General features: G+C 43.4%; 1 protein-coding gene and 1 pseudogene across 2 annotated transcripts in view; one reads left to right on the forward strand and one right to left on the reverse strand.

Moving 5' to 3' along the window:
• Nucleotides 1-6,350, reverse strand: part of CNKSR3 (CNKSR family member 3) — a 102,085-nt gene extending 95,735 nt beyond the window's left edge. The window contains exon 1 of one of the 2 annotated variants that reach the window (XM_043456869.1): nt 5,686-6,348. In XM_043456869.1, coding sequence (XP_043312804.1) covers nt 5,686-5,737 — 52 coding nt within the window. In that variant the 5' untranslated portion in view covers nt 5,738-6,348. Of the gene's footprint in view, nt 1-5,685 lie in introns of both variants that reach the window. The other variant, XM_043456870.1, reaches the window with a different exon arrangement.
• Nucleotides 6,351-13,626: 7,276 nt separating this feature from the next.
• LOC122434199 lies at nt 13,627-13,899 on the forward strand (annotated as a pseudogene).
• Nucleotides 13,900-24,253: the final 10,354 nt, after the last annotated feature.

Genomic DNA, 24,253 nt, shown 5'->3' on the forward strand with positions numbered 1-24,253 from the left:
CAATGATGTGAACGCATAAGGGTGGCGTGCAGGGGCGGCCTGAACAATCTCCACCAACAGAGAGCTCAGACACCCGGTCTCGATGTGCTTCCAAACTTTGAGACCTGCCCTGAAATGACATTCAGTGTCATTTTCCAGCAACAAATAAGTCTCCCTTCAAAATCATCTAAGTTTGGTGAACCTGGTGCAATCGCAGATGGTATGGCCCAGTGATTGGCCAAAAGGCCATCTCATCCCCCTGAGTCCACCTGAGGATCTTAAAAGCACACTTCAACCACACATACCCACGGCCACTCCCTGACACCCTTCCTACTACTTACCTTAAAAAAAAAATATGTTGTTATGAGAACGCTTCATGTCCCATGAAATATGGAAGAAAGCTCAAGAGAGATGTCTCATTCAGTTTGCAGAGAAGAAACTGATGCTGTTGCTAGGTGGCGCTTATAAACATAAACACACACCCTAAGATTGCTTTTCTGCTTTAATTAGTGGCCAAGTCAAGCACCCTGAAATTAAGTGTCATCCCTGGGGAACTTAAATAAAACAGATGGAGCCCAAGTCTGATCAGACAGCGGGACCTGCCAGCGAAGGAAGAAAATGCAGTGGCTGCTAGAACAGAGCTCTCCAGCCACAATGAGCACACGGATCACCAGGGCCTCTTGTTAAAATGCAGATTCTGAGTCAGCAGGCTTGTAGCTTCTGCATCTCTAACAAGCTCCCGGGTGATTCGGGTGCCACGAGTCTTGGACTAGGCGCCAGACAGGGGTCCACAGTCCAAAGCAAGAGCCAGTCCTAACGCCATGGTCACTGGAAGTCCAGTTACTGCAAGAAAAGAGTTGAGAAAATACGGTTGGAACTTATTTCCCAAAGAGGGCTCATGATGTTGGCGAGAAGCCCCTATTATCACACGGCAAACCAAGAATCTTCCCCTGATTAGTGATGCTGAGCATCTTTCCATATACTTGTTGGGCATCTATGTGCGTCTTGTCACTTTTTATTGTTTCTGCATTTTAGTATTTTTAAAAGAAATTTGCCTGAGATGAATTAAGTCTTCCATATGCTTTTTTTCTAATATTTTCAAGTTTACTCTTCTTAATTAAGCTTTAGCTACACCTAGAATTTACTTTGCACATAGGATGCAACAGTATTGTTATGAGTATAAAATGTAAAGAATTTAATAAAATATCAACGTAGAAAAAGCCAAGGGGGAAGGGGGCAGGAAACAAGAACCTTCTTGACCAGCTACAAGTCCCACCCCGGGTTCCCTGCGTGCTTGGCAGAGAAATCTCCATGACACCGACTGGTATCCCTGAATGGTAAGAATCAACCGTTTGACAGAAGGCTGCTCAGAGAGAACAATTCATGTCCTGGAGCCATAGGATTAAAGAGGAGAGGAAGCAATAAAACAAGGAGTAGTAATATAAGAGCTTACATAAGCTCAAACCGGCAGAGGAGATACCAGGAATCTGATTCCACAGCCCCTACTCACATCTCTAAGTTCCAATACCTGGTATAAGCCACAGAAGTAATGAAATAATGGAGCAGAAAAAGGTGTTTAGAGCATCACCGCCTATCAACATGGGGCCAAACACTGCATCTCTCTGCTTTAGTTTCTTTGTCTTTACCGTGGGCTAATAATGGTTCCTACACCTCTCTGGGTTTTCTGAGGATGAAATGAGGAAGCCTAAATGAAGTACATGGCCCACTGTCTGATATATAATAAATGCTTCAGTGAATGTTTTTCTACTATTATGATTAAGAAAACTCTATGGCTGGAGTCCAGGAGATAGAACTGGCAAGAAATTGGAATAAAGCAAAGAGTTCTTGACCCATGGCCAAATGGTAGACCTACAGCTGCCAAAAGAAAAGGACCTTCCTTTTTCAGCAACCCTAGAGGCTAAAGGAAGAAGAATCAGCTAACTGGAACCAGGATGACAAAGAGCCTGGGATCCGGACGGCACCACGAAGCCCCCATGAAGTCCTAAACTCCCTATCCCCAGACTTCTTTGACAAGGAAAAACCACAACTCATTTGGTTAGTCCACCAAAAACTGGGTTTTCTGTTACACACAGCTGACCTTTTTTCTTGCCTGATACGTGTTGTAAAAGCTCATTTGCTTTGCAAAATCCTTTACCAAATCATCTGGAAGGCATGATGCCATGAAATGATGAAGTGATATGACTCACAAATAACTTTCCTGACACATACAGAATAGGGAGAATAAGACACACACAGCAGATGAGTCTCCCGCACTAACATATAAAAGAGAACTCTTGGTGGGGCTTCTGATGGTCTCCTCATCAGTATGGTAAAGATGCTGACAGTCCTCTAGGGGTGACCCTGGGAAGAACCTCATGAGAAGATGGAAGGAAACGAAGCCAAACCATCTGTGGTCAAACACTTCTCAGCTGTGTGCCAATGGTCAGGGCACTTAACTTTCCTGTGCCTCCATGTTCTCAGCTGCAAAATGGAAATGACAGCTCCTGCCTCAGGGTGCTTACGTATTTAAGGGAGCTAACACATGTACAATGCTTAGACCTGTGCTAACACTCACTGAGTGTCACTAAAATTCTGGTACAGTTTCCCTGGTGGCTCAAAAGGTAAGGAATCTGCCGGCAATGTGGAAGACCCAGGTTCAAGCCCTGGGTTGGGAAGATCCCCTGGAGAAGGGAATGGTAACCCACTTCAATATTCTTGCCTGGAGAACTCCATGGACAGAGGCGGCTGGCGGACTACAGTCCATGGGGTCACAAAGAGTCAGACATGACTGAGCGACTAACACTTTCACTTCATTTCACTTCTCTACTAATATTTCAACACTGGTGGTGGTAGTGCTAGCGATTAACAAATGAAAATAGTAACAATAATAAAAACCAGATGAATTACTTCATTCTGTAGACATCAACCTTTTTCCTAATGTATGCATCTGCCTAATAACATCAGCAAGAAAGCAAGCTATAGATTGCGGTTGGATTTAGACAGTTTTAAATCTAAGGCTTTCTCCAGTGCTCACCATCACCGCTGCCACACTCACGCAATGCCAAGAGTGGTAAAGTCTACATGAAGAGCTGCTTATCAGTAGGATGTATTTATAAAATGGGGGTTGGGTAGAAAGGTTAACAAAGACAGCTAAAAATAGTCGTATAAGCAAACAAGTTTGCATAAGCCAACAGTTCATTAAAAAGTCAATACTTTCACATCATGACTCTTGAGAAATATGCAAGTAATGTGTCAAGCAATTTGGGAGAATGTAGCCTCTTGTTTAAGACTTGGCTACACACTTGCTCTTTCTATCTTTTCTAGATTCTAACACGGAAAGTATCCGGGTCATTCTATGGGGCTGCACCTAAGGGTCTAAAGGGCACAAGCATTTTGTACAAAGTTGCCAAGTAGCAGCCACAGGTATGTACCCTAATCAGCATCCAGTGCTCCAGAAATCAAGACACTGAAAACTGAACCACCCATAACTTCTCTTGCAGGCCAATAGGGAACTTCCGCTCAATGAAAGCAGTCTCAAAACTAAGTCACAACGTCAGAGCAGCAGGATCCCAAAAGCAGTTTAATCTGCTCTGCCTTTTAAATGCTAAACAAGCATAATAGATTGTGAATTTACACTTCTCTCCCAATCCCAAAAGGGACCAAAAAAAAAAAAAAAGACAGAAATCTTGAGGGTGTGAAGACCTCACTCCAAAATCCCCCTGTGTGCCTGTTACCGCTTTTCTGGTTGTACTTTATCAGGTAGGCTGGCAACTGCTCAGGAAAGCCAAAGAGTGCTAAGTTTAACCCTTTCTTTCACTCCGGCGCAATACTGTCCACGGAAATATAATGGGAGCTGTACAAGTCAGCCGCTTGTGTAACTTTACATTTTTCAGGAGCCACCTTTCAGAAGGTAAAAATACACAGGTGAAATTAACTTTAGTAATAAACTTTATTTACCCCCAATGTCAAAATATTATCATTTCGACATGTAATGAGTATTAAAAAAACTAGTAATGAGATAGCTTATATGCTATTTTTCACCCTAGTGTATATTTCACAGCACAGGGCAATTCGGACCAGCCATATGTCAAGAGCCCAAGGCCCATGAGTGACTACTGGCTACCATATTAGACAGAGCAGCTCTCCAGATCAAAAACTGATGTCATCAATTTTTCAGGTTGCTTCTCTGATGGACACGATGGTAAAATAGGCCAACCACCTCAGGCCAGGCAAGTCACTAGACAAGGGACCTAGTAGTATCTTGGATGGGGGAACACATCCCATTTCAAAATAGCATCTGGGTCTCTACAGATTTTATGTTTTATATTAAGCACAGACATTGTTAGTTACACATTACTCCACATAGAAGTATTTGGTGTTTTCATCTTCGTTTTAAGTAAGAACCCCCCAAATTTTGGTCCCTGGACAAACCTCTTCTCAGGAGAGAGTGTATCCTGTCCCTTCTCCCAGAATGAATGGTCAGACATTCCCCCCGCTGACACCCCACATCTCCCACACGTCTGGGACACCCCATTGCACATGGTCTGTGTGTACTCGGCAGGCGGGAGAAATGAGATGCAGAGATGACCGGTGTTGGAGATGCTGCAGCCATGGGTGAGACAGTTAGAAAGATGACCTGATCTTACCCGCGTTACCTACCTCTCCGGCTTACGGATGACCAAGGGCAATAACAGAGAAGAGCTCTTAGCCAACTGTAAAGCGCTACCCAATTCTAGTTATTATTATTGAGAAAGGACACCATTCCTCACCTGAAAGAGCAGATAGAAGAAAGAAAACAAAATAGTAACTTGACACAGAGAGATGCTGAGCTGGGCGGGGGTTGCGGAACCCACGAAAACACGGGGTGTTCTTGGCGGACCCGTTCTCTAGACAGGGTTCAGAGAGGCTTGAGGAACCTCTATCACTTTTGCTTCAAAATCGTGGGAGGTACTTAACAGGAAGAGTGACAGCTGACAGTCCAAGTCCGCAGACTCGGTCCACCACCCCCGGCCTGTCCTCGTCCCCAAAGACGGCGTAACTCAGGATAATGGTTCCACGCAGACTTCTTCCCAGGGTTTAAATGTGGCCTAAGACTGCGGCGCCAGCGGGGGGTACTGGCGCCTTCCCGGAGCAAAAGTCACCGAGTCCCGGGGAGTCTGGCTCCAGGCTTCTCGCCGGCGCGAATACCTCAGTGCTGGCTCGGGTGCTGCCCTGTCTCCTTCTCCAACAAAAACAGAGAGGCTCGCCGGGCCGCCGGAGTCTCCCCGTACCTGTCCAACCGCCTCTTCACGCGGCGAACTGCTCTGGGCAGGCGGCGTTTTTACGAGGTCCGAGGGGGGTCACCCACACAAAGGCGCCTTGTGCCTCTGCGCTCCCGGGTGGGCGGCCGGGACGCCGGGCTCCGCACCCGGGCAGGGCAAGGCGGGCGCCCCGGCCCGACATCCGCGCCCCCAACCCTCATCCTCCATTCAGAGGCCACCCGTACCCCCCGGGTTTAAAGATGAGGCTCCCCTCGGCTGGGCACAACCCGCAGCCCCGAAAGCGGGCACCAGGGCCACGGGCGCAGAGAAGTTTGCAGGCTCACCGCGCTGCGCTCTCAAAGCTTCTCGCCTGCAGCAGGGGCTGAGCACCCCCTCCCCGATCCCAGCTCCCCGCCGGCCCGATCCCCCGGGCTGGAGACGCCGGGGAACCCCCAGGCTCGCTCACCTCTAGTCCAGTCCACCACTTGTTTGGGGCTCCACTTGGTCACGGGTTCCATGGTAGAGGGCCGGGCACCCAGCGGGGCTGGAGTCGGCGGTGAAGTCCTGCTGCCCGCGCCCGTAGCCCCCTCCCGGGAGGGCGCGCCCCACGGCCGGTCCCCGCGCCCGAGCGCCCTGTCAAGGGTGCATGGCCGCCGCCGTCAGCGGGGCATCCCAGCACGGCTCGGCCCGGGCGGCGCTGCCCGCTCCCCGGCGCACGGGACAGCGGCGCGGCTCCTCCTCCGGCCGCCACCGTCCAGCTGCAGCTCCGCCTCCTCGTCCCCCGCGGCCGCCGCCGCCGCTGGGACCCCAGACACAGCTGCCGCTCCTAGGCGACGGCCGCTGCGGCGACGCGGGGCAAGGAGTCCAGATTCCGCCGGCCTCGGTTGCGAGCGCTGGACCTTTCCGCCGCCCCTCCGCGCCCCCGGGCCGGCACCGCTGCCTCCGGTTCCCGGACCGAGCGCTCGGCTCCCCGTCCAGCTCCTCCTCTGGGCGGCTGAGCTCTCCGGGGTCCCCGATCCTCGTGCGCCGGCGTCCCGAGCCTTCCCGCCCGCAGGTCCCACCTCCTGCGCCTCCCGGGAGGGCCGCACCGGGGCTGGGAGGAGCGCAGAGCCCGCGCGCTCGGGTTACAAAGTTCCAGCTCCCGGCTGCAAGCGCGGAATAAAAGAGAGGGCGGGGCCGGACACCCGGCGAAACTCGTGGGAGGGGGCGGAGCCGCCCCGGTCGGCCGACTCCGGTTACTTTCGCCCTGGAAACCTGCGTTCGTTCACCCCGAGTGGTCCCCGCCGACTTTCCTTTTCAGGGGGCCCACTGTAGATGCGCGTGCATCCTGGAAAGCCCGTTGGGCTTGGGGGAGGCCAGGGTCCTATTTAGTACTAGTTCAGTTTGTCTGGCTGTGACCAGCAATACAATGAAAAATAATAAAGTCAAAAACTAAAGTTGAGATCTGCGTGTTTAAGTGTTTTGTGTTAATATTGCTCTTCGAGCCAGACCTCCTCCTTTTACATTTCTTTAGGGAAAATTATTTTATTTATATCTTAGATGACATTGTGGTAATTTAACTCACTTCCCTTCTGTAAATTTATTGATGTATGGTTGATCTAACATGTGTTAATTTCTGCTGCGTGGTGCCGTGGTAAAAAACGTGCCTGCCAATACAGGAGACACGGGAGAGTGTGGTTCGATTCCTGGGTGGGGAAGATTCCCTGGCGGAGTAAATGGCAACCCACTCCAGTATTCTTGCCTGAAAAATTCCAAGGACAGAGGAGCCTCGCTGGGTACAGTCCTTGGGGTTGCAAAGAGTCGAACATTACTGAGCACGCACACGCACGCAATTTCTACAGTACAAAAAGTGATTCAGTTATACATGTATGTACATTCTTTTTCATATTTTTTTCCACTATGGTTAATCCCAGGATGTTGACTATAGTTCCCTGTGCTATACAGTAGGCTCTTGCTTATCCATTCTATGTGTAATAGTTTGCATCAACTAATCCCAAACTCCCAACCTATTCCTCTTCCACCTCTCCCCACCTGGGCAACCACAAGTCTATGTCTGTAACTCACTTCTCTTTTAACGCTGTTGCAATATTTCAACTTCGAAACTAAAATGAGTCATAAAAAACTGGTAGCGTTTAGCGTTCTATATTGCTGTATTGTAATACTTAGATTTGCAAACGGAGCTAACGCTTATTTGAATTAGTCATCAATCGTGAAGGGAAAGTTGTTAGCCAACTCTTAAAAAAAAAAAAAAGGCCCGTGCACTGTTTCAGCGACTGACAGAGGGCCCTTTTACTTTCAGGAACTCTGTCTGAGGCCAGAGTTAACCCAGCATTGGGAGAAAATCCTAAATTCGAATATCTACCTCTCCTCCCTCAAGTCCGACTGCACCGCCCCCCACCACACCCCAGTCCCTGTGGCCTCTACCTCCCACTCACAGAGATTCTTTGGCACTTAGTGATTCTTAGCTTCAATTGCATTATTCATTTATGTCTTCCCCTTGGAGACTGGTAACTCCTGGGGGGCAGAACTTACCTGATATTATATAGAGCTTTTCTTCTCTCCCTCTTCCTACCACTTGGCATCTAGCAGGAGTCAAAGGTGTGGCTGGCGTTTCTCCGTTCACTTAATATGTATCTGTGGATGCCTCCTGAGTGCCAGCCAGCCCCGGCATTCATGAACTATCTGTTGAATTGGTGATATGTACTATTTATACAGGTCTGCTTGAATGCACAGTGTTGGAAGGATGGCTAACAGAAGGCCTATGCTTCTGTTGTATGGTGTGATGAGCTGGAGTGCCCAAGAAGAAAAAACATATTTGGAAAAGTGAAACATCAGACCCACCTTCCATGCAACTTACCTATAGGACAGAGAAGCCATAACAACACCGATATGAAGTTATCAAATATAGTGATTTTTGTTGTTGTTGTTTGAGCAAGAGTTACCGGTAGACCAGGAAACTTGGTAAAGGCAATGACAAAATTCCAGATGGAGTAGTCTTTCCAAAAAAATGACTTTTTAAAATTAATAACATCAATTGTTAACCATCTTTTCTTTATGGCAACAGATAGGGAAGCTCTCAATGTTTGTCACTGAATTCATTGGAAAATGTAACCAATCTTATCTACAGCTTTATTTACAGTAATCACTGAATTTTGTGACTTCTTTCAGTCATGATTAGCGTGACCACACAATTTATCTGCAAGCCAAGATATTCCTGAATCTGAAAGGGGATTTACCAGTACTTAAGATGGAATAACATGAATTAACTGAGCCATATGGTCCCTGTAATTATGAAGAAAACGTCAAATGATGTCAAATGATTTTACCATAGCATTCTACTTGATGTTTTCACAGTGTTTTCAAACTCATTTGCATTCGTCACTACCAGAGTGTTAAAAGCTAAAATTCTGAGAGTCAAACAAGAGTTTGCAAAATTTTATCCCACTGAGTCAACCTATTATCTGTGTGTTGATGATAAATACATCATTGCTGAAAAGGAAGGCTATGTGAAGATCTCTAACCCGGAAGACCAATTAACTACCTAAATGAATTAGCATTCTGTTTACACTTCAAGTCCTGAAGGCTAATTACTATTTAAATAAGGCCTTCTACCTTAATTACAGTTGTTAGCATGTGAAAGTTTGAGGGAGGCCTGCTTTCCTATCTGAAATGCAGACTTGAAGATGTCCAGTCACTAATGGCAGATAATAAAGGCAGAATCTTAGGTAAATAACTTTGGAAATTAAAGTGGATACAAAATGATCATTTATAAACGTGCCAATTTTCCTTCTCTGCTTGCTATAATTTTTACCACTCTATTACACTGCACTTGCAGGCACATTACCAAACAACAGCCAGGCTAGATTCTTGAGAAGTAGAATTTCTCACCGGCAGCTTGATGTTTACCGCAATCCCTGACACAGAACAAAGAGCTAAATAAATCCTCTTTTTAACTGAATTTGTAGAACTGATACTAAAGCCCAGGCTCCCTAGATTTCTCCTTTCAGCACCTTTATTTTTCTGCCTTGGGGTCTCCTTACACGCATAGGTCATTTATTCAGTCAATGAGATATTTACTCTGTATTATTAAAGCACGAAACTAGGCACAGAAACAAATGCCAAGTAGCCTTTGTCACTTCAGTTCAGTCGCTCAGTCATGTCTGACTCTTTGTGACCCCATGGACTGCAGCATGCCAGGCTTCCCTGTCCATCACCAACCCCCAGGGCTTGCTCAGACTCATGTACATTGAGTCAGTGACGCCATCCAACCATCTCATACTCTGTCGTCCCCTTCTCCTCCTACCTTCAGTCTTTCCCAGCATCAGGGTCTTTTCCAATGAGTCAGTTCTTCGCAGCCTTTGTAGAATAAAGATATCATGGGATTTTCAGAGGGAGGAGTTTCTCCTCTAATCTTTAATCAGACTAAAGTACCCTGTTTGACCCAAAGAGTTCTAAGGATCAATAAGATATGAACATTTTTGAGCCAGTCCATACTTTATTAATTTTTTGAGAACTAGAGATGAAACAATTTGTGTTAGTAGTTATTACCATAATTTAGTTGATAAATACAAGAGAAGCAAAATAAGCAAACCTGTAAGCAAATTAATCTGTAAAGACCCAGGCTCCTCCCCCAATCCAAAGCAATGTTTTCCAGAATAAGAGAAAAAAATATAATAAAGTGAGCTTCCCCAGTCTACTTTCTCTCACAATTTATGATCCTTCTTTTGATTATCATTTTTTCCCATCACATTGATTTTTTTTATTCTTTTCAGAACATTCCAAATTACTTAATATTCTCTGCACATACAATTGTCTCATGTATATCTCTTATGTTATCTTACATCTTGAGAGATCCCAAACCATTCTTCAAAATGCTACCTGGGAAGTATTCTACTTGGTTTGCATTAAGCATTCTTATCTGTAACATGACCTCACTGCAAAGTCACTGGTTAAGTAAATTATCCAAGCTGTTGATGATCTTGTCTGTCAGTCAATTCCATTTGGTCAGAACTTCACACCACAATCATGCAGTTACCCTCCTAAATATGCTGAGTTTTTTATCAGATATTTCAAGTAGGAAAGTCCTCCAACTTTTTTTGTTTTGTCTTTTTAATTCTCACAAGGGCTGCCCTACTTATCCATATTCTTCTGATCAGTTACATTAACTCCTCCTACAGCAGGAAAGTTGATATTTGGCTTTCTTTTACTGAGCCCTATCTGTAACTCAGAGATCAATTTTGATTGGATAAATGTTCAGAAACCTCATCTTTTGAAATCAGAGTTGCAGAAATTGGTGACACTTTTGTAGCACAAAAGAGAAGGGTTGACACTGTTAAATCTTCTTTTCCAGGACTTAGAGCTGTATTTTGAAAGAATTGTTACATGAGGTCATACTCAGAAAAAAAGTTCTTTATGTACAACTGTTAAATTAGCCATTAGGGGAGCTTGCTATAGGCCAAGAAGAAACAATCAATCCTACACATTCCCCCATGAATTTATGCTACTTTTCCTTCCAGCTCTCAAGCTGCCAAGAGTCCAGGAAGGAACCAAATGCCATTTGTACTGGTTGCTCTTACAGTTTCCATTTAACTTTGTGAGACTCATCATCTCTGCACATGAAAATACAGTGCCAAGAGCTTCAGATCCAGTGATTTCTGCTTGAAACATAAATTCCAACTTGATGATAACAGATAAAAGCTTAGGGTGAAAAAGTACTTTTGTTCGTCATAATAAAACTTAAAAATAAAACTATAATGAAATGAACCAAGCAAAAAATACTTCTTTATATTTTTTAAGTTGAGGTATAGTTGATTTATAATGTTTCAGATATACAGCAAAGTGATTCAATTGTATACACACATATATGTATCTGTATATTCTTTTTCGGATTCTTTTCCATTTTAGCTTATTACAAGATATTGAATATAATCCCCTGTGCTATACAGTCGGTCCTTGTTGTTTTATATATAGTAGTATATATTACTAGTGTGTATACTATACTGTATATGTATAGTAGATCCATTTTATTTATTTGTTTTCTTTTTCTTTTTTTTCTTTGTTTTTTTTAAGATCCATTTTATTTATAGTAGTGTATATCTATTAATCTATTCCTAATTTATGCCTCTCCCCACCCCTCTTTCCCTTTGGATAACCATAGTTTGTTTTCTGTGTCTCTGAATCTCTTCTGTTCTATAAATAAGTTAATTTGTGTCATTCTTTTAGATTCCACATATTAGTGATATCATGTGGTATGTTTCTTTCTGTGTCTGATTTACTTCATTTCGTATGATAATCTCTAAGTCTGTCCATCTTGCTATAAATGGCATTATTTCATTCTTTTTTCATGGCTGTGCAATATTTAATGTACATATATACCACATCTCCTTTGTCCGTTCATCTCTCAGGGGACATTTCTATGGTTTCCGTGTCTTGGCTATCATAAATACAGCTGCTAAGAACATTGAGGTGCATATATCTTTCCTATTAATGTTTTTGTCTTTTCTGGATATATGCCCAGGAATGGGATTGCTGGATCCCACTGGTAACTCTATTTTAATTTTTCAGGGACCCTCCATATTGTTCTCCATAGCAAACCAAGTAAACTTTTAACATGAGAAATAAAACACAGATTTGAGAATCATAAACACACTACGTCACAATTTCACAAAAATCTCTAAAGTGTTAACAGGAAGGACATAAAAGCAGTTGTCTACTTACTATTTTATGTTTTCCTAATTTGACTTTGGCATAACAGAGATTTTTTTTTTTTTACAGAGATATTTTATAATGTCATTTTACATCAAATAGAAATATAAATCCACGTGCTCAGACTATAATTAAGCAGCTTTAATGAACTTTGAGTTCATTAAAGAAGTTTGCTCTTTCATTATACAGCTACAATTGCACACCAAAGAAGAAATTTTCTTCTAGTTGTAACCTATCAGAATATTTAAATTATTCAGCCTCTGCTATTCAACACACCCAGATTTTCACTAAAGACATGTTTATGCCTTCCATTTGGGATCCTTTTTGAGGATCTGTACATTTGAGCCTGTAACAGGACCCTATTCCTTAATTTTCCACAACCAGGCCTTGTATTCGGAAATATTGTAGTCACTGGGGATGGAGGAAAGGTAGAAAGAAAAGGAACATATTAGAAAAGCAGGAAGTGTTTCAGTCTACTTCAGCATCAAAAGGGAAAGGATGAAAATTAATACCAATCAGTGTTTTCCTGGAGGGAATCAGATGATTCCATAGGATTTTAAGAGCACTCCCAAAGGTCTAATTGAACAGGAAAACTCACACTTGCTGCCAAAAAGTCAGCAAAATGGTTGTTAAACCCACAACCAGCTCACAAATGCTAGCAACAGTAATTGTTTTACAGTAATCATTTTACAGTATGCATGCCACTCTGGGGGAAAAAAAAAGAACCTGCCAGATCAAATCTCTTTTTCCATTTGAGTTCCATATAAGTTTTGCTTTGAGTTACAAAGGAATGGGGTTGTATTTGTTCATTTTTCACGTTCTTTCCCTTCTTCTGGGTTTAGTTCCAGTGAAAGAGCTGGGATGGGGTGGGGGTGGGGGCTGATTCCAGAAGCTAAAGGAACCTCAGTTTAAGGGCCAACAGAAAGCCCTTTGCTGGTCGAGCTTGTGATGCCTGGGTCCTAGGAAATCCTTGGTGCTGGCAGGAAAGAAACAACGGAAGGACCCGCATAACACCAGAGAGGCCTCACCTCTGTCCTGCTCCAAATAATGTCCCCTGTGGATACCGGCCAGGTGGAGCAAGAGATAAGAACAGGAGAAACACGATGCTGGCCTCATCTGCAAGGACCCAGGCAACACGGTCAGGAGGCCAGGTTTGCCGCCTGCATCGCCTCTGCTTCCAAGGCCACCTCCTCCCCCCGTGTGCCCGTGTCCCGTGGTTAAATAACCTCATCTCTACTGAGGTGCTGGCTCAGGCTGGTTTTATTCTTAGAGAATCCATATCTTGAAGGGAAATGCTTTGAGATCCCAACTGACCTGATCACCCCAGTCCTGAAGCAGTCTATAAGCCACCCTGTAACCTTGAGCAAGCCAGCTTTTGGGGGCTTATGCATTGAAGATTTAGGTCTAAAGGAACTTTGGGAATCCTTCTAGCTTCTAAACTCTCTTTTCTCGGACTTCCCTGGTGGCCCAGTGGTGAAGATTCCACCTTCCCATACAGGGAACCCAGGTTTGATCCCTGGTTTGGGAACTAAGATCCCACTTGCTGGGGAGCAACTAAACCCATGCACCTCAATAGAGAAGATTCCGCGCCCCCTGAAGAGCCAGCACAGAAGAAGAGGTGAGAGGGACCCCTGGACCGACCAGTGCCCGCGTGCCCCTGGGTGCCTGGGTGCAGCGCCTACGTCCCGCCACTGTCACCATCATGCCCAAGAGAAAGGCTGAAAGTGATGCTACAGGAGATTAAAGCCAAGGTGAAGGCTGGACCACAGAGAAGATCTGCAAGGTCATCTGCTCAACCTATTCCTCCAAAGCCAGAACCAAGCCTGCAAAGGCCCCTGCAAAGGAGGGAGAGAAGGGACCCAAAGGGAGAAGGAGGAAAGCTGATGCTGGCAGGGATGAGAATAACCCTGCAGAAGATGGAGTTGCCAAAACTGACCAGGCTCAGAAAGCTGAAGGTGCTGGAGATGCCAAGTGAAGTTTGTGCATTTTTGTTAACTGTGTACTTCTGATGACTGTACAGCTGGAAATGCTATTTTTTATGAAGTTTTATAAAAATTCAGAATTTTTTTAAGCTATGTTGTTAGCACAAAGAACACTTCATCGTTGTTTTGGGAGGAGGGGAAGGATACATGTCACTAATGGAGCATCTCCAAAGCTGGGTTGACATGGGGGGAAAAACATCTTTCCCGTCTAGCTTTGAGAGACTTCTTGATTCCCAGGAAGGAGGGATGCCTTGATGTTGACACACATTAGCCACCTTGGCACAAACGCCTTGTGGTATGGAAAAGCTAAAGTTAGATTTTATGTCCTCTTCTCCTTCTCTACTTCAGCATAGACTTGACTCCCCTAATCCCAGAGACCTGTCAGAACCTGACCCCCCCCCCCAAAATTGGTTACCAGTATGTCAGGCAATTTGGACTTTCCAGTGTCAACACTGAGATGGCATTCTTTGAAAGAGCAGTGGTTCCTTTTTTAGACTGTGGCTCCTCCTCGGGTTGATACCGCCCCCATTTTCATTCCCGTTTCCTGAAAGGTAGGGTCAGCTTGTGAAAAGCTGTCAAACAACACGCGAAATGTGAACAGTCAGCCCTCACTCTAAACTTGCCCTGTTCAGAGCATCGCATGAAGACTTCCCTGGGTTTTATAATGGCTTTCCGATTTTGGTGGTCCATTGAAAAAGGGAGTTTGAAAGTTGTATACTGTTAACGATTGCCCATGGCCTGCCTGAAATACCATGATTGTTTATGAAAAGTATACTTAATAGAGCTAGGTACAGTTTGGTTTGGAAAAAAAAAAGGCCCAGCGCAGACAAAAAAAAATTTTTTTTTTGTTTAAATCATCAAAATTCTCTTTCCTAATGCTGCAGTATCAATTAGTTGGGCAGATGAGAGGGAGGGCAGTTTGGCATGAGGAAGCTGACACCCTGCTTCGTGGCTTCTATAAATCTGGAGGACTCATCGTGATTGCGTAAACTGACTTGCTGACACTGAGTTTCAAAATAAGATACGGAGTAGTGATAAGAGGAGAAAATGGAGGAGATTCAATATTCTGTACATTGTTTATAGATTTTAACTCGGAGTGGAGATATGAAAGTGAAAGAGGAGAGTGAAAAGTTGGCTTAAAACTCAACATTCAGGAAACTAAGATCACAGCATCCAGCCGCATCACTTCATGGCAAATAGATGGGTAAACAATGGAAAGAATGAGAGACTTTATTTTGGGGGGCTCCAAAATCACTGCAGATGGTGATCACAGCCATGAAAGTAAAAGACGCTTGCTCCTTAGAAGAAAAGCTTTGACCAACTTAGACAGCATATTAAAAAGCAGAGACATTACTTTACCAACAAAGGTCTGTCTAGTCAAGGCTATGGTTTTTCCAGTGGTCATGTATGGATGTGAGAGTTGGACTATAAAGTAAAGCTGAGTGCCGAAGAATTGATGCTTTTGAACTGTGGTGTTGGAGAAGACTCTTGAGAGTCCCTTGGACTGCAAGGAGATCCAACCAGTCCATCCTAAAGAAGATCAGTCCTGGGTGTTCATTGGAAGGACTGATGCTGAAGCTGAAACTCCAATACTTTGGCCACCTGATGCGAAGAACTGACCCACTAGAAAAGACCCTGATGCTGGGAAAGATTGAAGGTGGGAGGAGAAGGGGATGACAGAGGATGACATGATTGGATGGCATCACCAACTCGATGGACATGAGTTTGTGTAAACTCCAGGAGCTGGTGATGGACAGGGAAGCCTGGCATGTTGCAGTCCATGGGGTCGCAGAGTCAGACATGACTGAGAGACTGAACTGACTGTGTCATTGGTCAGGATGAAGTTTGTGAGAAGCTATCAATAATGTAATGATACAAATCATGCTTTGTTGTTAAACCAGGGGTCTCACTTGTGCCAGTATCAAAATAAAATAAATAAAAATATTAAATACACAAAAAAGTACTTACTACTATCAGATGCCCACTCTGGCCCTACCATGAGGGTCTGGCTCCCCAAGAAATAAATGTCACTTGGTGTGAAGGGAGGTACCCCAGTTGCATTTAGAACCCAAACCGCTGTCTTACATCCTGCCCATTCACCCTGTCTTCTCCCCAGCCCAGGATGGCCCACAAGCAAACACTAAATTATAATTTCAACTGATTTTTTTTTAAACAATACCTATTCTATTAAATTCTGCGGCTCTTGTTTCTTTTTCTTTCTCCTCCTCAGATGAAAACATATCCACACAATAACCTCTAATTAGATTACTATTTTATAAAACGTAAAAATCCAAAAATCAGTGGCTTGGTGTCTTCAGAAAAAAAAAAATAACGTACTGGAAGTTTCTAGAACTAGCTCTGACCACATCCCTTCACCAAGTGATGATTTACGAAATCATTCCATCTCTCTGGGGTCAGAACCAAACCCTCTACAAAGTCTATCCCAGCTCTGCATCATGAATTTAACCATTGCAACACTGTATAACGTTATCTAAGAACAAACATAAGTACTACATCTGAGGATTGCTTCATCCAATTCAAAAGAACCCCTGGATCCAAGTATGGCTTTATTCAGCACTTGGGGGGTTTTTTTGTTTGTTTGTTTGTTTTTCCCAAGGAACCATCTTACCTGAGTGAGAACCTGCGGTTCTTTTTTTTGGGGGGGGGGTGGGTGGCTATGCCAAGTCTTGCTTACTCTGCACGGGCTTTCTCTAGCTGCAGTGCATGGGCTTTTCATTGGGATGGCTTCTCTTGTGGGGCACGGGCTCTAGGCATGCAAGCTTCAGTGGTTGTGGCTTGTGGGCTCTAGAGCTCAAGCTTGGTAGTCATGGCAGACGGGCTTGCTTGCTCCATGGTATGTGGGCTCGTAGATCCCAGACCAGGATTCCAACCAGTGTCATCTGCATTGCAAGGCAGATTCTTAACTACTAGACCACCTGGGGAGCACCCCCCGCCCCTTATTCTTGTTCTTCATTTTGCTTTCAGGGCTTCCCAGGTGGCAAAAGTGGTAAAGAACCCACCTGCCAATGCAGGAGAGGTTAGAGGTACAGTTTCAATTCCTGGGTCGGGAAGACCCCCTGCAAGAGGGCATGGCCACCCACTCCAGTATTCTTGTCTGGAAAATCCCACGGACAGAGGAGCCTGGAGGGCCACAGTCCATAGGGTCGCAAAGAGTCAGACACAACTGAAGTGACTTAGCATGCATGCATGTGTAAACCAGTATGTTTTTCTGAAACAACTAGCTCTCATCCTTCTCTACAATTAGAAATGTCTCAGATATTCAAGACAGTAAACTCCCACCAATACAGGGGGAGAAAAACTGCCTCTTTTGTTCCCCCTTTCCTCAGCACCTGACTCCATCAGTAGCTTCTTCTATTTGGGGCAGGATCTAGGAGTAGGGATGAAATCTTCACATAAATGATAAGGTCTGGAATTTGATCATCTTTTATCTGTTTTTCTCCTTCTGGTGGCACTTGTTTCTGCCGTAAAAGAGGGAAGAATTCAAAGAATGGTGCTATTTTCAGTTACTAATTAATCCACTAAGAAACTTAAGAGCATTCTTCCCTTCTGAGAAAAGGAGGCCTTATACAGTTGACAAGAGTCTTTTATCTTTAAAGGTCCAAAGGCTAAATCATTGTCCATCTCCAATAGAGCTGCTGTACTTTTAAAGACTCACTAAAGGCTTCCCATGGAAGACTGCCCAAAGGGGAAGTCCAGTCACAGAGAAAAGTTAAGCTTGATGAATTCCAAATTTATCATTTCAAATCATTAAGAGATAAGCCCTGGAACTGTCGCCACACACGGGCCACAAAAGGGTGCCTCTTGTCTATTCCAACCAAATATACAAATATTATAGCCACGTAGCCAGAGAATTATCCATGTTTCTCTATGTGTTATTTACATCCTCTGAGCAACCGTACACAATCTCTCACCAGGTTTCTAAGCTAAAGTGTAGCTGACCACAATTTTAAATTGTAATCTCAAGGTACAGCATTTGTGGTTAGGCAGGTTTATGTGGGTTCCATGTAGGAGTTATGTTTCCATAGACTTTATTTTTTTAATTAATTTGTTTATTTTTGACTGCACTGGGTCTTTGCAACTACATGAAGTCTTTCTCTAGTTGTGGCAAGCAGGGGCTACTCTCTTGTTGCAGAGCATGGGCTCTTGACATTCGGGTTTCAGTAGCTGGGGCGCACAGGTTTAGTTCCTCCGAGGCATGGCATGTGGGACCTTCCCAGACCAGGGATCGAACCTGTGTCCCCTGCTCTGACAGGCGGATTCTTCTCCACTGTGCTAGGGAAGTCCATGTTTCATAGACTTTAGATGCCCCACCAAAAGTAACTTATTTGAGAACCAAAGGGGATTTTAGTTTACTCCTGGGCTATGAAACTCCAGTCTTCCAGTCATTTAGACAAACCATATTCAATACAAATGTGGAGTAATACAAATAACCTTAAATTCATCAACTAATTCCAGAAATGAAAAAAAAATGATCTCGAGTATTTTCATCTGTGGAACCCTAGACAGTGTTGACAGCATAGTAACAATCAATCAAAACAGTAAGAAAAAGGTAAAGTTCAGGAAACCTAAATTTTCAATGATTTTTTTTTTTTTTGGTCTAAAAACAATTTTTAAAAACCAACAGCTGCAAAATAAGGCACAACAAGTATATATATGTATATATATATACACTAATATATATATATATTAGTATATAATACTAACAATGTATATTTAAAAAGGCATAATTCATTGTGGAATAGCTCTGTAACATATTTAATTTGCTTATTTGCTCTTCAATGTATCTAAGTAATTATGGTGGTTTTTTAAAAATGTACAAATTCTTTACTATTACCCCTTTAAATGGTAGACCCTAATTCCCAACTCCTTGAGTGAGTGACTCTCTTCTAACAGAATATGGTGGAGGTGACGATGTGTTATTTTAAGATCATGGCTTAAAAGACATGTGGCTTCTGCCTCTTCCTCTTCGATCAGCCTCAGTGGGGGAAGTCAGCCTCCCTGTTGCAGTGACCCCCTAGCCCTGCAGAGGGTCCACGTGGTCAGGAACTAAGGCCTGCAGTCAAAGACCAGCACCAATTTGCCAGCCCTGGGAGCTTCCTTGGAAGGAGTCCTTCACGCCCAATCCACCTTCAGATAACTCCAGCCTTGGTCAACATCTTTATCGTGACCTCAATGAGACGCCCTGGACTGAACCATTACCTAAGCTAGTCCTGGATCCTGACTCATGGAAAGTGGGTAAGATAACCTCTAAATTAAGCAGCTAAATTTAGGGTTAAGCTCTGTAACAATGGATAACTAGTATAGAATATTTGAGCCATCTCTACATAGACTTCTTTCACATATACAGTATGTCACTATCTCAAACATTATTAATTTGCCCATTGTCAAACCCCTCTCAACAGAATAAGCTGCAAGAAAGCAGAAAATTTCTATTTTGTGCAGTGCATTTACAGGGAAAAACAGTGCAGGGCACAGAGTGGGTACTCAATATACATTTCTTGAGTGCACAGTTCATTTGATGAATTTGTCATACTCTATCAGATGAAGAGTGCAGAATTTAAAAAAATATGTTTTCAACTGCTGTTTCATCAGTAGTAAACTAAACTGTGGGCTTCCCAATTTAGTTTGGGAAGGAGGTACAGTGGTAAAGAATCCACTTGCCAATGAAGCAGACACAGGAGACATGGGTTCGATCCCTGGGTCAGGAAGATCCCCTGGAGGAGGGCATGGCAACCCACTCCAGCATTCTTGCCTGGAAAATTCCATGGACAGAGGAGCCTGGTGAGGTACAGCCCATGGGGTCTCAAAGAGTCAGATACAACTGAGTGACAGAGCACGCACACACACACAGACTGAATAAATATCAGCAAAGGTGCTAAATGGTAATAATATTTATACTAAATGTGGAATAACCTTTCTAATGTTCAGATAATTTTTTATTTTATAGACAAAATATCTGTGAAATCTATTTGTTGACAAAAGGAACAGGCTCAACTGGAGATAAATTCTATAATCTTTCCACATAGTGTTAACCAACAAATAAGTATGAGAAGAGAGTTTAATAAAGAAACAAACAAAAACCAAAATAGTAACACACATGCACACCACACCCTAGAATCCAGTGTGGGAGAATGGACTAAAAGTTCTCTAAGTCATGTGATTAACTCTATTGATAACTTGAAAAGGCTGAGGAGCAGTAACATGAGTACAATGTGGTAAGTCTTCTCAGAACCAAAATAAATAGTACAGTGTTCATTTTCAACAATTACAAAGCAGCTGCTTTCCTGTGTTTACTACAGACTCGGATAGGTCCATTGGTTTTCTTCATTTCAACAGTTTTCCATTTGCATCTAAAGACCCATCTAGTCAATCTAATTATTTTCCACCCGTGTCCAACTAAATCTTTCTCTATTAAATTAACTCTTTATTAAAGTTATACAATTCCTCTGTGCTCTTCCATGGCAGTCATTGTACCATTTTACTTTTTTTAATACTCACTGGACATAAAAGAGATGCTTAGTAAACGATTATGCTGTATTTTACCAGTCAGGTCTAAGACAGCTTTAAAAAGTCTGTGTTTTATCTTGTCATTAACTCATGAAGGAGTTGAGTATCTACCACCAGCCCCTACTGCTCTAAGTAATTTATTAAATGAAATAAGATTTTTTAAAATTAAATAATCTTTTCTAAGAGGAAATAAAACCCACGCCCTGAAATGTTACTGTAATAGACAGGATTATCACACTAGTCTTATGTTAGGCAATTGGAGAAATTGTATATTGATTAATTCAATTTCCTGACTGAATTATGTAACAGAAATGGAAACTATGGAAGCCTGGTGATATCAAAAATACATAAAGCCCACTCCAGTATTCTTGCCTGGAAAATCCCGTGGACAGAGGAGCCTGGTGGGCTACAGTCCATAGGGTTGCAGAGAATCAGACATGACTAAAGTGACCTAGCAAGCAGCAAAATGCAAATATAAGTATCTAGAAATCCTCTTTAAGATAAATAAGTAACATATTGTCATCAGTTTTTAGGTCACCTGGTATTGGCAAAAAGACATGGATTTGCAGTTTGAGGACTGGTATGTTCAAGTATACGAGTGACTGGGCTCTGTCACTAATTAGCCTGTGACCCTGATAAAGACTTTACCTCTCTGCCTTTATTGACAAATAGGAATCTCTCATAAGAAAACCACCCTGATGATTCAATGATAACCTATAAAGCACTGCACAAGCGTCAGTCATCTCTTGCACTGGAAGCTCCAGAGCCTGGCATGAGACCTGACACAGAGCTAGAATTCAAAATTCACAGAGCTGAATGAGTAACTGATGAGCTGTGTGATCTCAGGCAACAAAAATCTGTTCTCCTGCTCTCCTTCCTCCTCCTCCTCCTTCGACATCACTGTCACCCTTGTTCACTGGGCTACAGTCATCCTGTCCTTTTTCCTGTCCTCCTAAAGAGCAAGCTTAGTCCTGCCTCAGGGCCTTTGCACCTGCTGTTTCCTCTGCCTGGATCACTCTTCCCCAGCTCTTTGCATGGCCATTCCATTCTCATCAGTCAGGTCTTAAGCCAAATGTCATTTCTTCAGAAGCTTTCTCTTACCACCCTGACTAATGTTCCTCTCCTATCGTTCACCCAATACATATTCCTATTTTATTTTCTCTACCTGTTGACTTATTACACTCTCCTTCATAGAATAAAAAATATTCTACAAGAGAAAAAAAAAACATAAACATTTCAGGAAAAATCTTTAATGCCAGGTCTTGTATGAGTTGTTTGAGCTAAAACCAAATTGTCTTACTCATCTTGGACCCAGCTTACTCTGGAATGGCAAAGGCAGGAGGAAAAGGTGGGGCAGAGTTTGGTACAGTTTATAATTGCATATGCTACATTACAGAGTGCATTGCTCACAGGCCCATTACCCACTGGGCCCCTGCGGTCTTCCTCTGTATAGGGGACCTTCCTCTGCTAAGAGGACCTGGCCACATGAAACCCATAGACCCCTCTGGGCCAGGCTCCACAGAATCCCAGGATTCTTGTCTGATAAGGGTAAATCGTGTCCTCCAAACAAAAATCATGATGGGAGTCCTAACCCCCAGTGCCACAGAGTGTGCACTCATTCGGAGACTGAGTCTTTACAAAGATAAGTTAAAATGATGTCATTAGATATTTACGTGTTTGTTTTATTTGTTTGTTTGGCTGTGCTGTGTGGCATGTAGGATCTTAGTTCCCTTACCAGGGATTGAGCCCGTGCCCTTGCAATGGAGGCACCAAATCTTAGCTACCAGACCACCAGGGAAATACCAAAACGACATCCTTAGACTGGACCCTACTCCAATATGGCTGGTGCTCTTATTTTAAAACAAAAAACAGGAAATTTGAGTACAGAAGCAAACCCAAGTAGAGCAGAGATGATGCGAAGACACCCAGGGACGAGATGGCCATCTACAAGCCGGGAGGAGGGTCCTCCCACCCCTCAGAAGGAACCAGTTTTGCCAACATCCTGATTCAGGCTCCCAGCCTCCAGAACTGTGAGGCAATAAGTTTGTGTTGTTTAAGCCACCAAGTACTCAACGTACCCAAATGGTACTTTGATATACAGTCTCTTAGTTTAAGAAAATGTGTGAAAGTCACTCAGTCGTGTCTGACTCTTTGTGACCCCATGGGCTATACAGTCCATGGAATTCTCCAGGCCAGAATACTGGAGTGGGTAGCCTTTCCCTTCTCTAGGGGATCTTCCCAACCCAGGGATTGAACCCAGGTCTCCCGCATTGCAGGCAGATTGTTTACCAGCTGAGCCACCAGGGAAGTCCTTAGGAAAATAATACTGCCCCAATAGACGCAAGTCTGCGGTCAGTGCCTGTGCAAAGCTCTTCTTCAAGTCCATCTTCCCAAGTGTGGAGAGGCTGCAGTACGCTCCATCAAGTTCTAAGGCGGGCCGTGTGTAGGGGGTGGAGATAAAGTTTGGGTATCCACATGCTCACAGCATTAGCCTGTAGTAACAGTGAAACAAAGCCAATCCTCAGAGGTTCCCCAAGCACTATTTCAGCCCTTTCTTTTCAAGGGATCTAATCACAAAACTAGATTCAAATAATAATTCTGTTCTCAATACTAATTATTATCTATAATGTAAGAGCAATGGACAAAGGCAGAAACCATAATAGAAGCATTTAGGCTAAATAGGATCTGTTATAGGTTGAAACGTGTCTGCCTAAAAGATACATTGAAGACCTAACTCCTAGTACCTTGAATGTGACTTTACTTGGGAATTGGGTCTTTGCAGATGTCATCAAGTTAAGATGAGGTCATTACGGTGGGCTCTAATTCAGTATGACTGTTGTCCTTATAAGGTAAAAAGACCCAGAGAGACAGACACCAGGAAGAAGATCATGTAACAGTGGAGCAAGAGATTGGAGCAACACAGATAGAAGAAGCTAAGGAACTCAAGGACTGCTGGCAAACATCAGAAGCTAGAAGAGGCAAGGAAGGATTCTCCTCTACAGGCTTCAGAGAGAGCATGGCCCTGCCAACACTTTGACTTCAGACTTCCAGTCTAAGAGCGAAGTATGGAAATAAATTTCTACTTTAAGCCACTCAGCGGTTGTGGTGGTTTAGTCACTAAGTCGTGTCTGACTCTTTGCAACCCAATGGACTGTAGCCCGCCAGGCTTCTCTGTCCATGGGATTTCCCAGGCAGGAATGCTGGAGTGGATTGCCATTTCCTTCTCCAGGGGATCTTCCTGACCCAAGAACTGAACCCAGGTCTCCTGCATTGCAGGCAGATTCTTTACCTGTTGAGCTAGTACTTCATACTTTTGTTTCAGCAGCCCTAGTAAGTTAACAGAAGAATCTTTTGTGGGTCATCATTTTACCTAAGAGGAAATGGCAAGCCAGAGAAATGAAAAGATTTGCCAAAGCGCCCACAGCGCAAGCAAGACTAGAACCCAGAGTTTCTGACTCTTATTCTAGTCTTGCATGAACTTCCTGCCTCCAATTCAAGCATAAGAATTCATTCATTCACTCACTTCACAAATATTTATTAAGCACCTACCAATCGACAGCAATTAATATAGACAAGGACATACACTGGTCCAGAAAAAGTTTTTCTTTTCTGCACCATGTTCAGAAGCCCTGGGGAAAATAGATAGCTATTAATAGGGATGATAATCATAACAAAAAAACAATTACAAGAAAATGTAGCAAATATAAAAATTCAGTATTCTGGTAAGGGAAACAAAAGATGAAAGAATGAAAACAAAAAATTAACAGTAATAAAATATTTTCACAAAATGAAAACTTTGAAGAAGGAAATTAAGTCCAA

Source organism: Cervus canadensis, chromosome 33 (genome assembly GCF_019320065.1).
Source record: "Cervus canadensis isolate Bull #8, Minnesota chromosome 33, ASM1932006v1, whole genome shotgun sequence".
Lineage (NCBI taxonomy): Eukaryota > Metazoa > Chordata > Mammalia > Artiodactyla > Cervidae > Cervus > Cervus canadensis.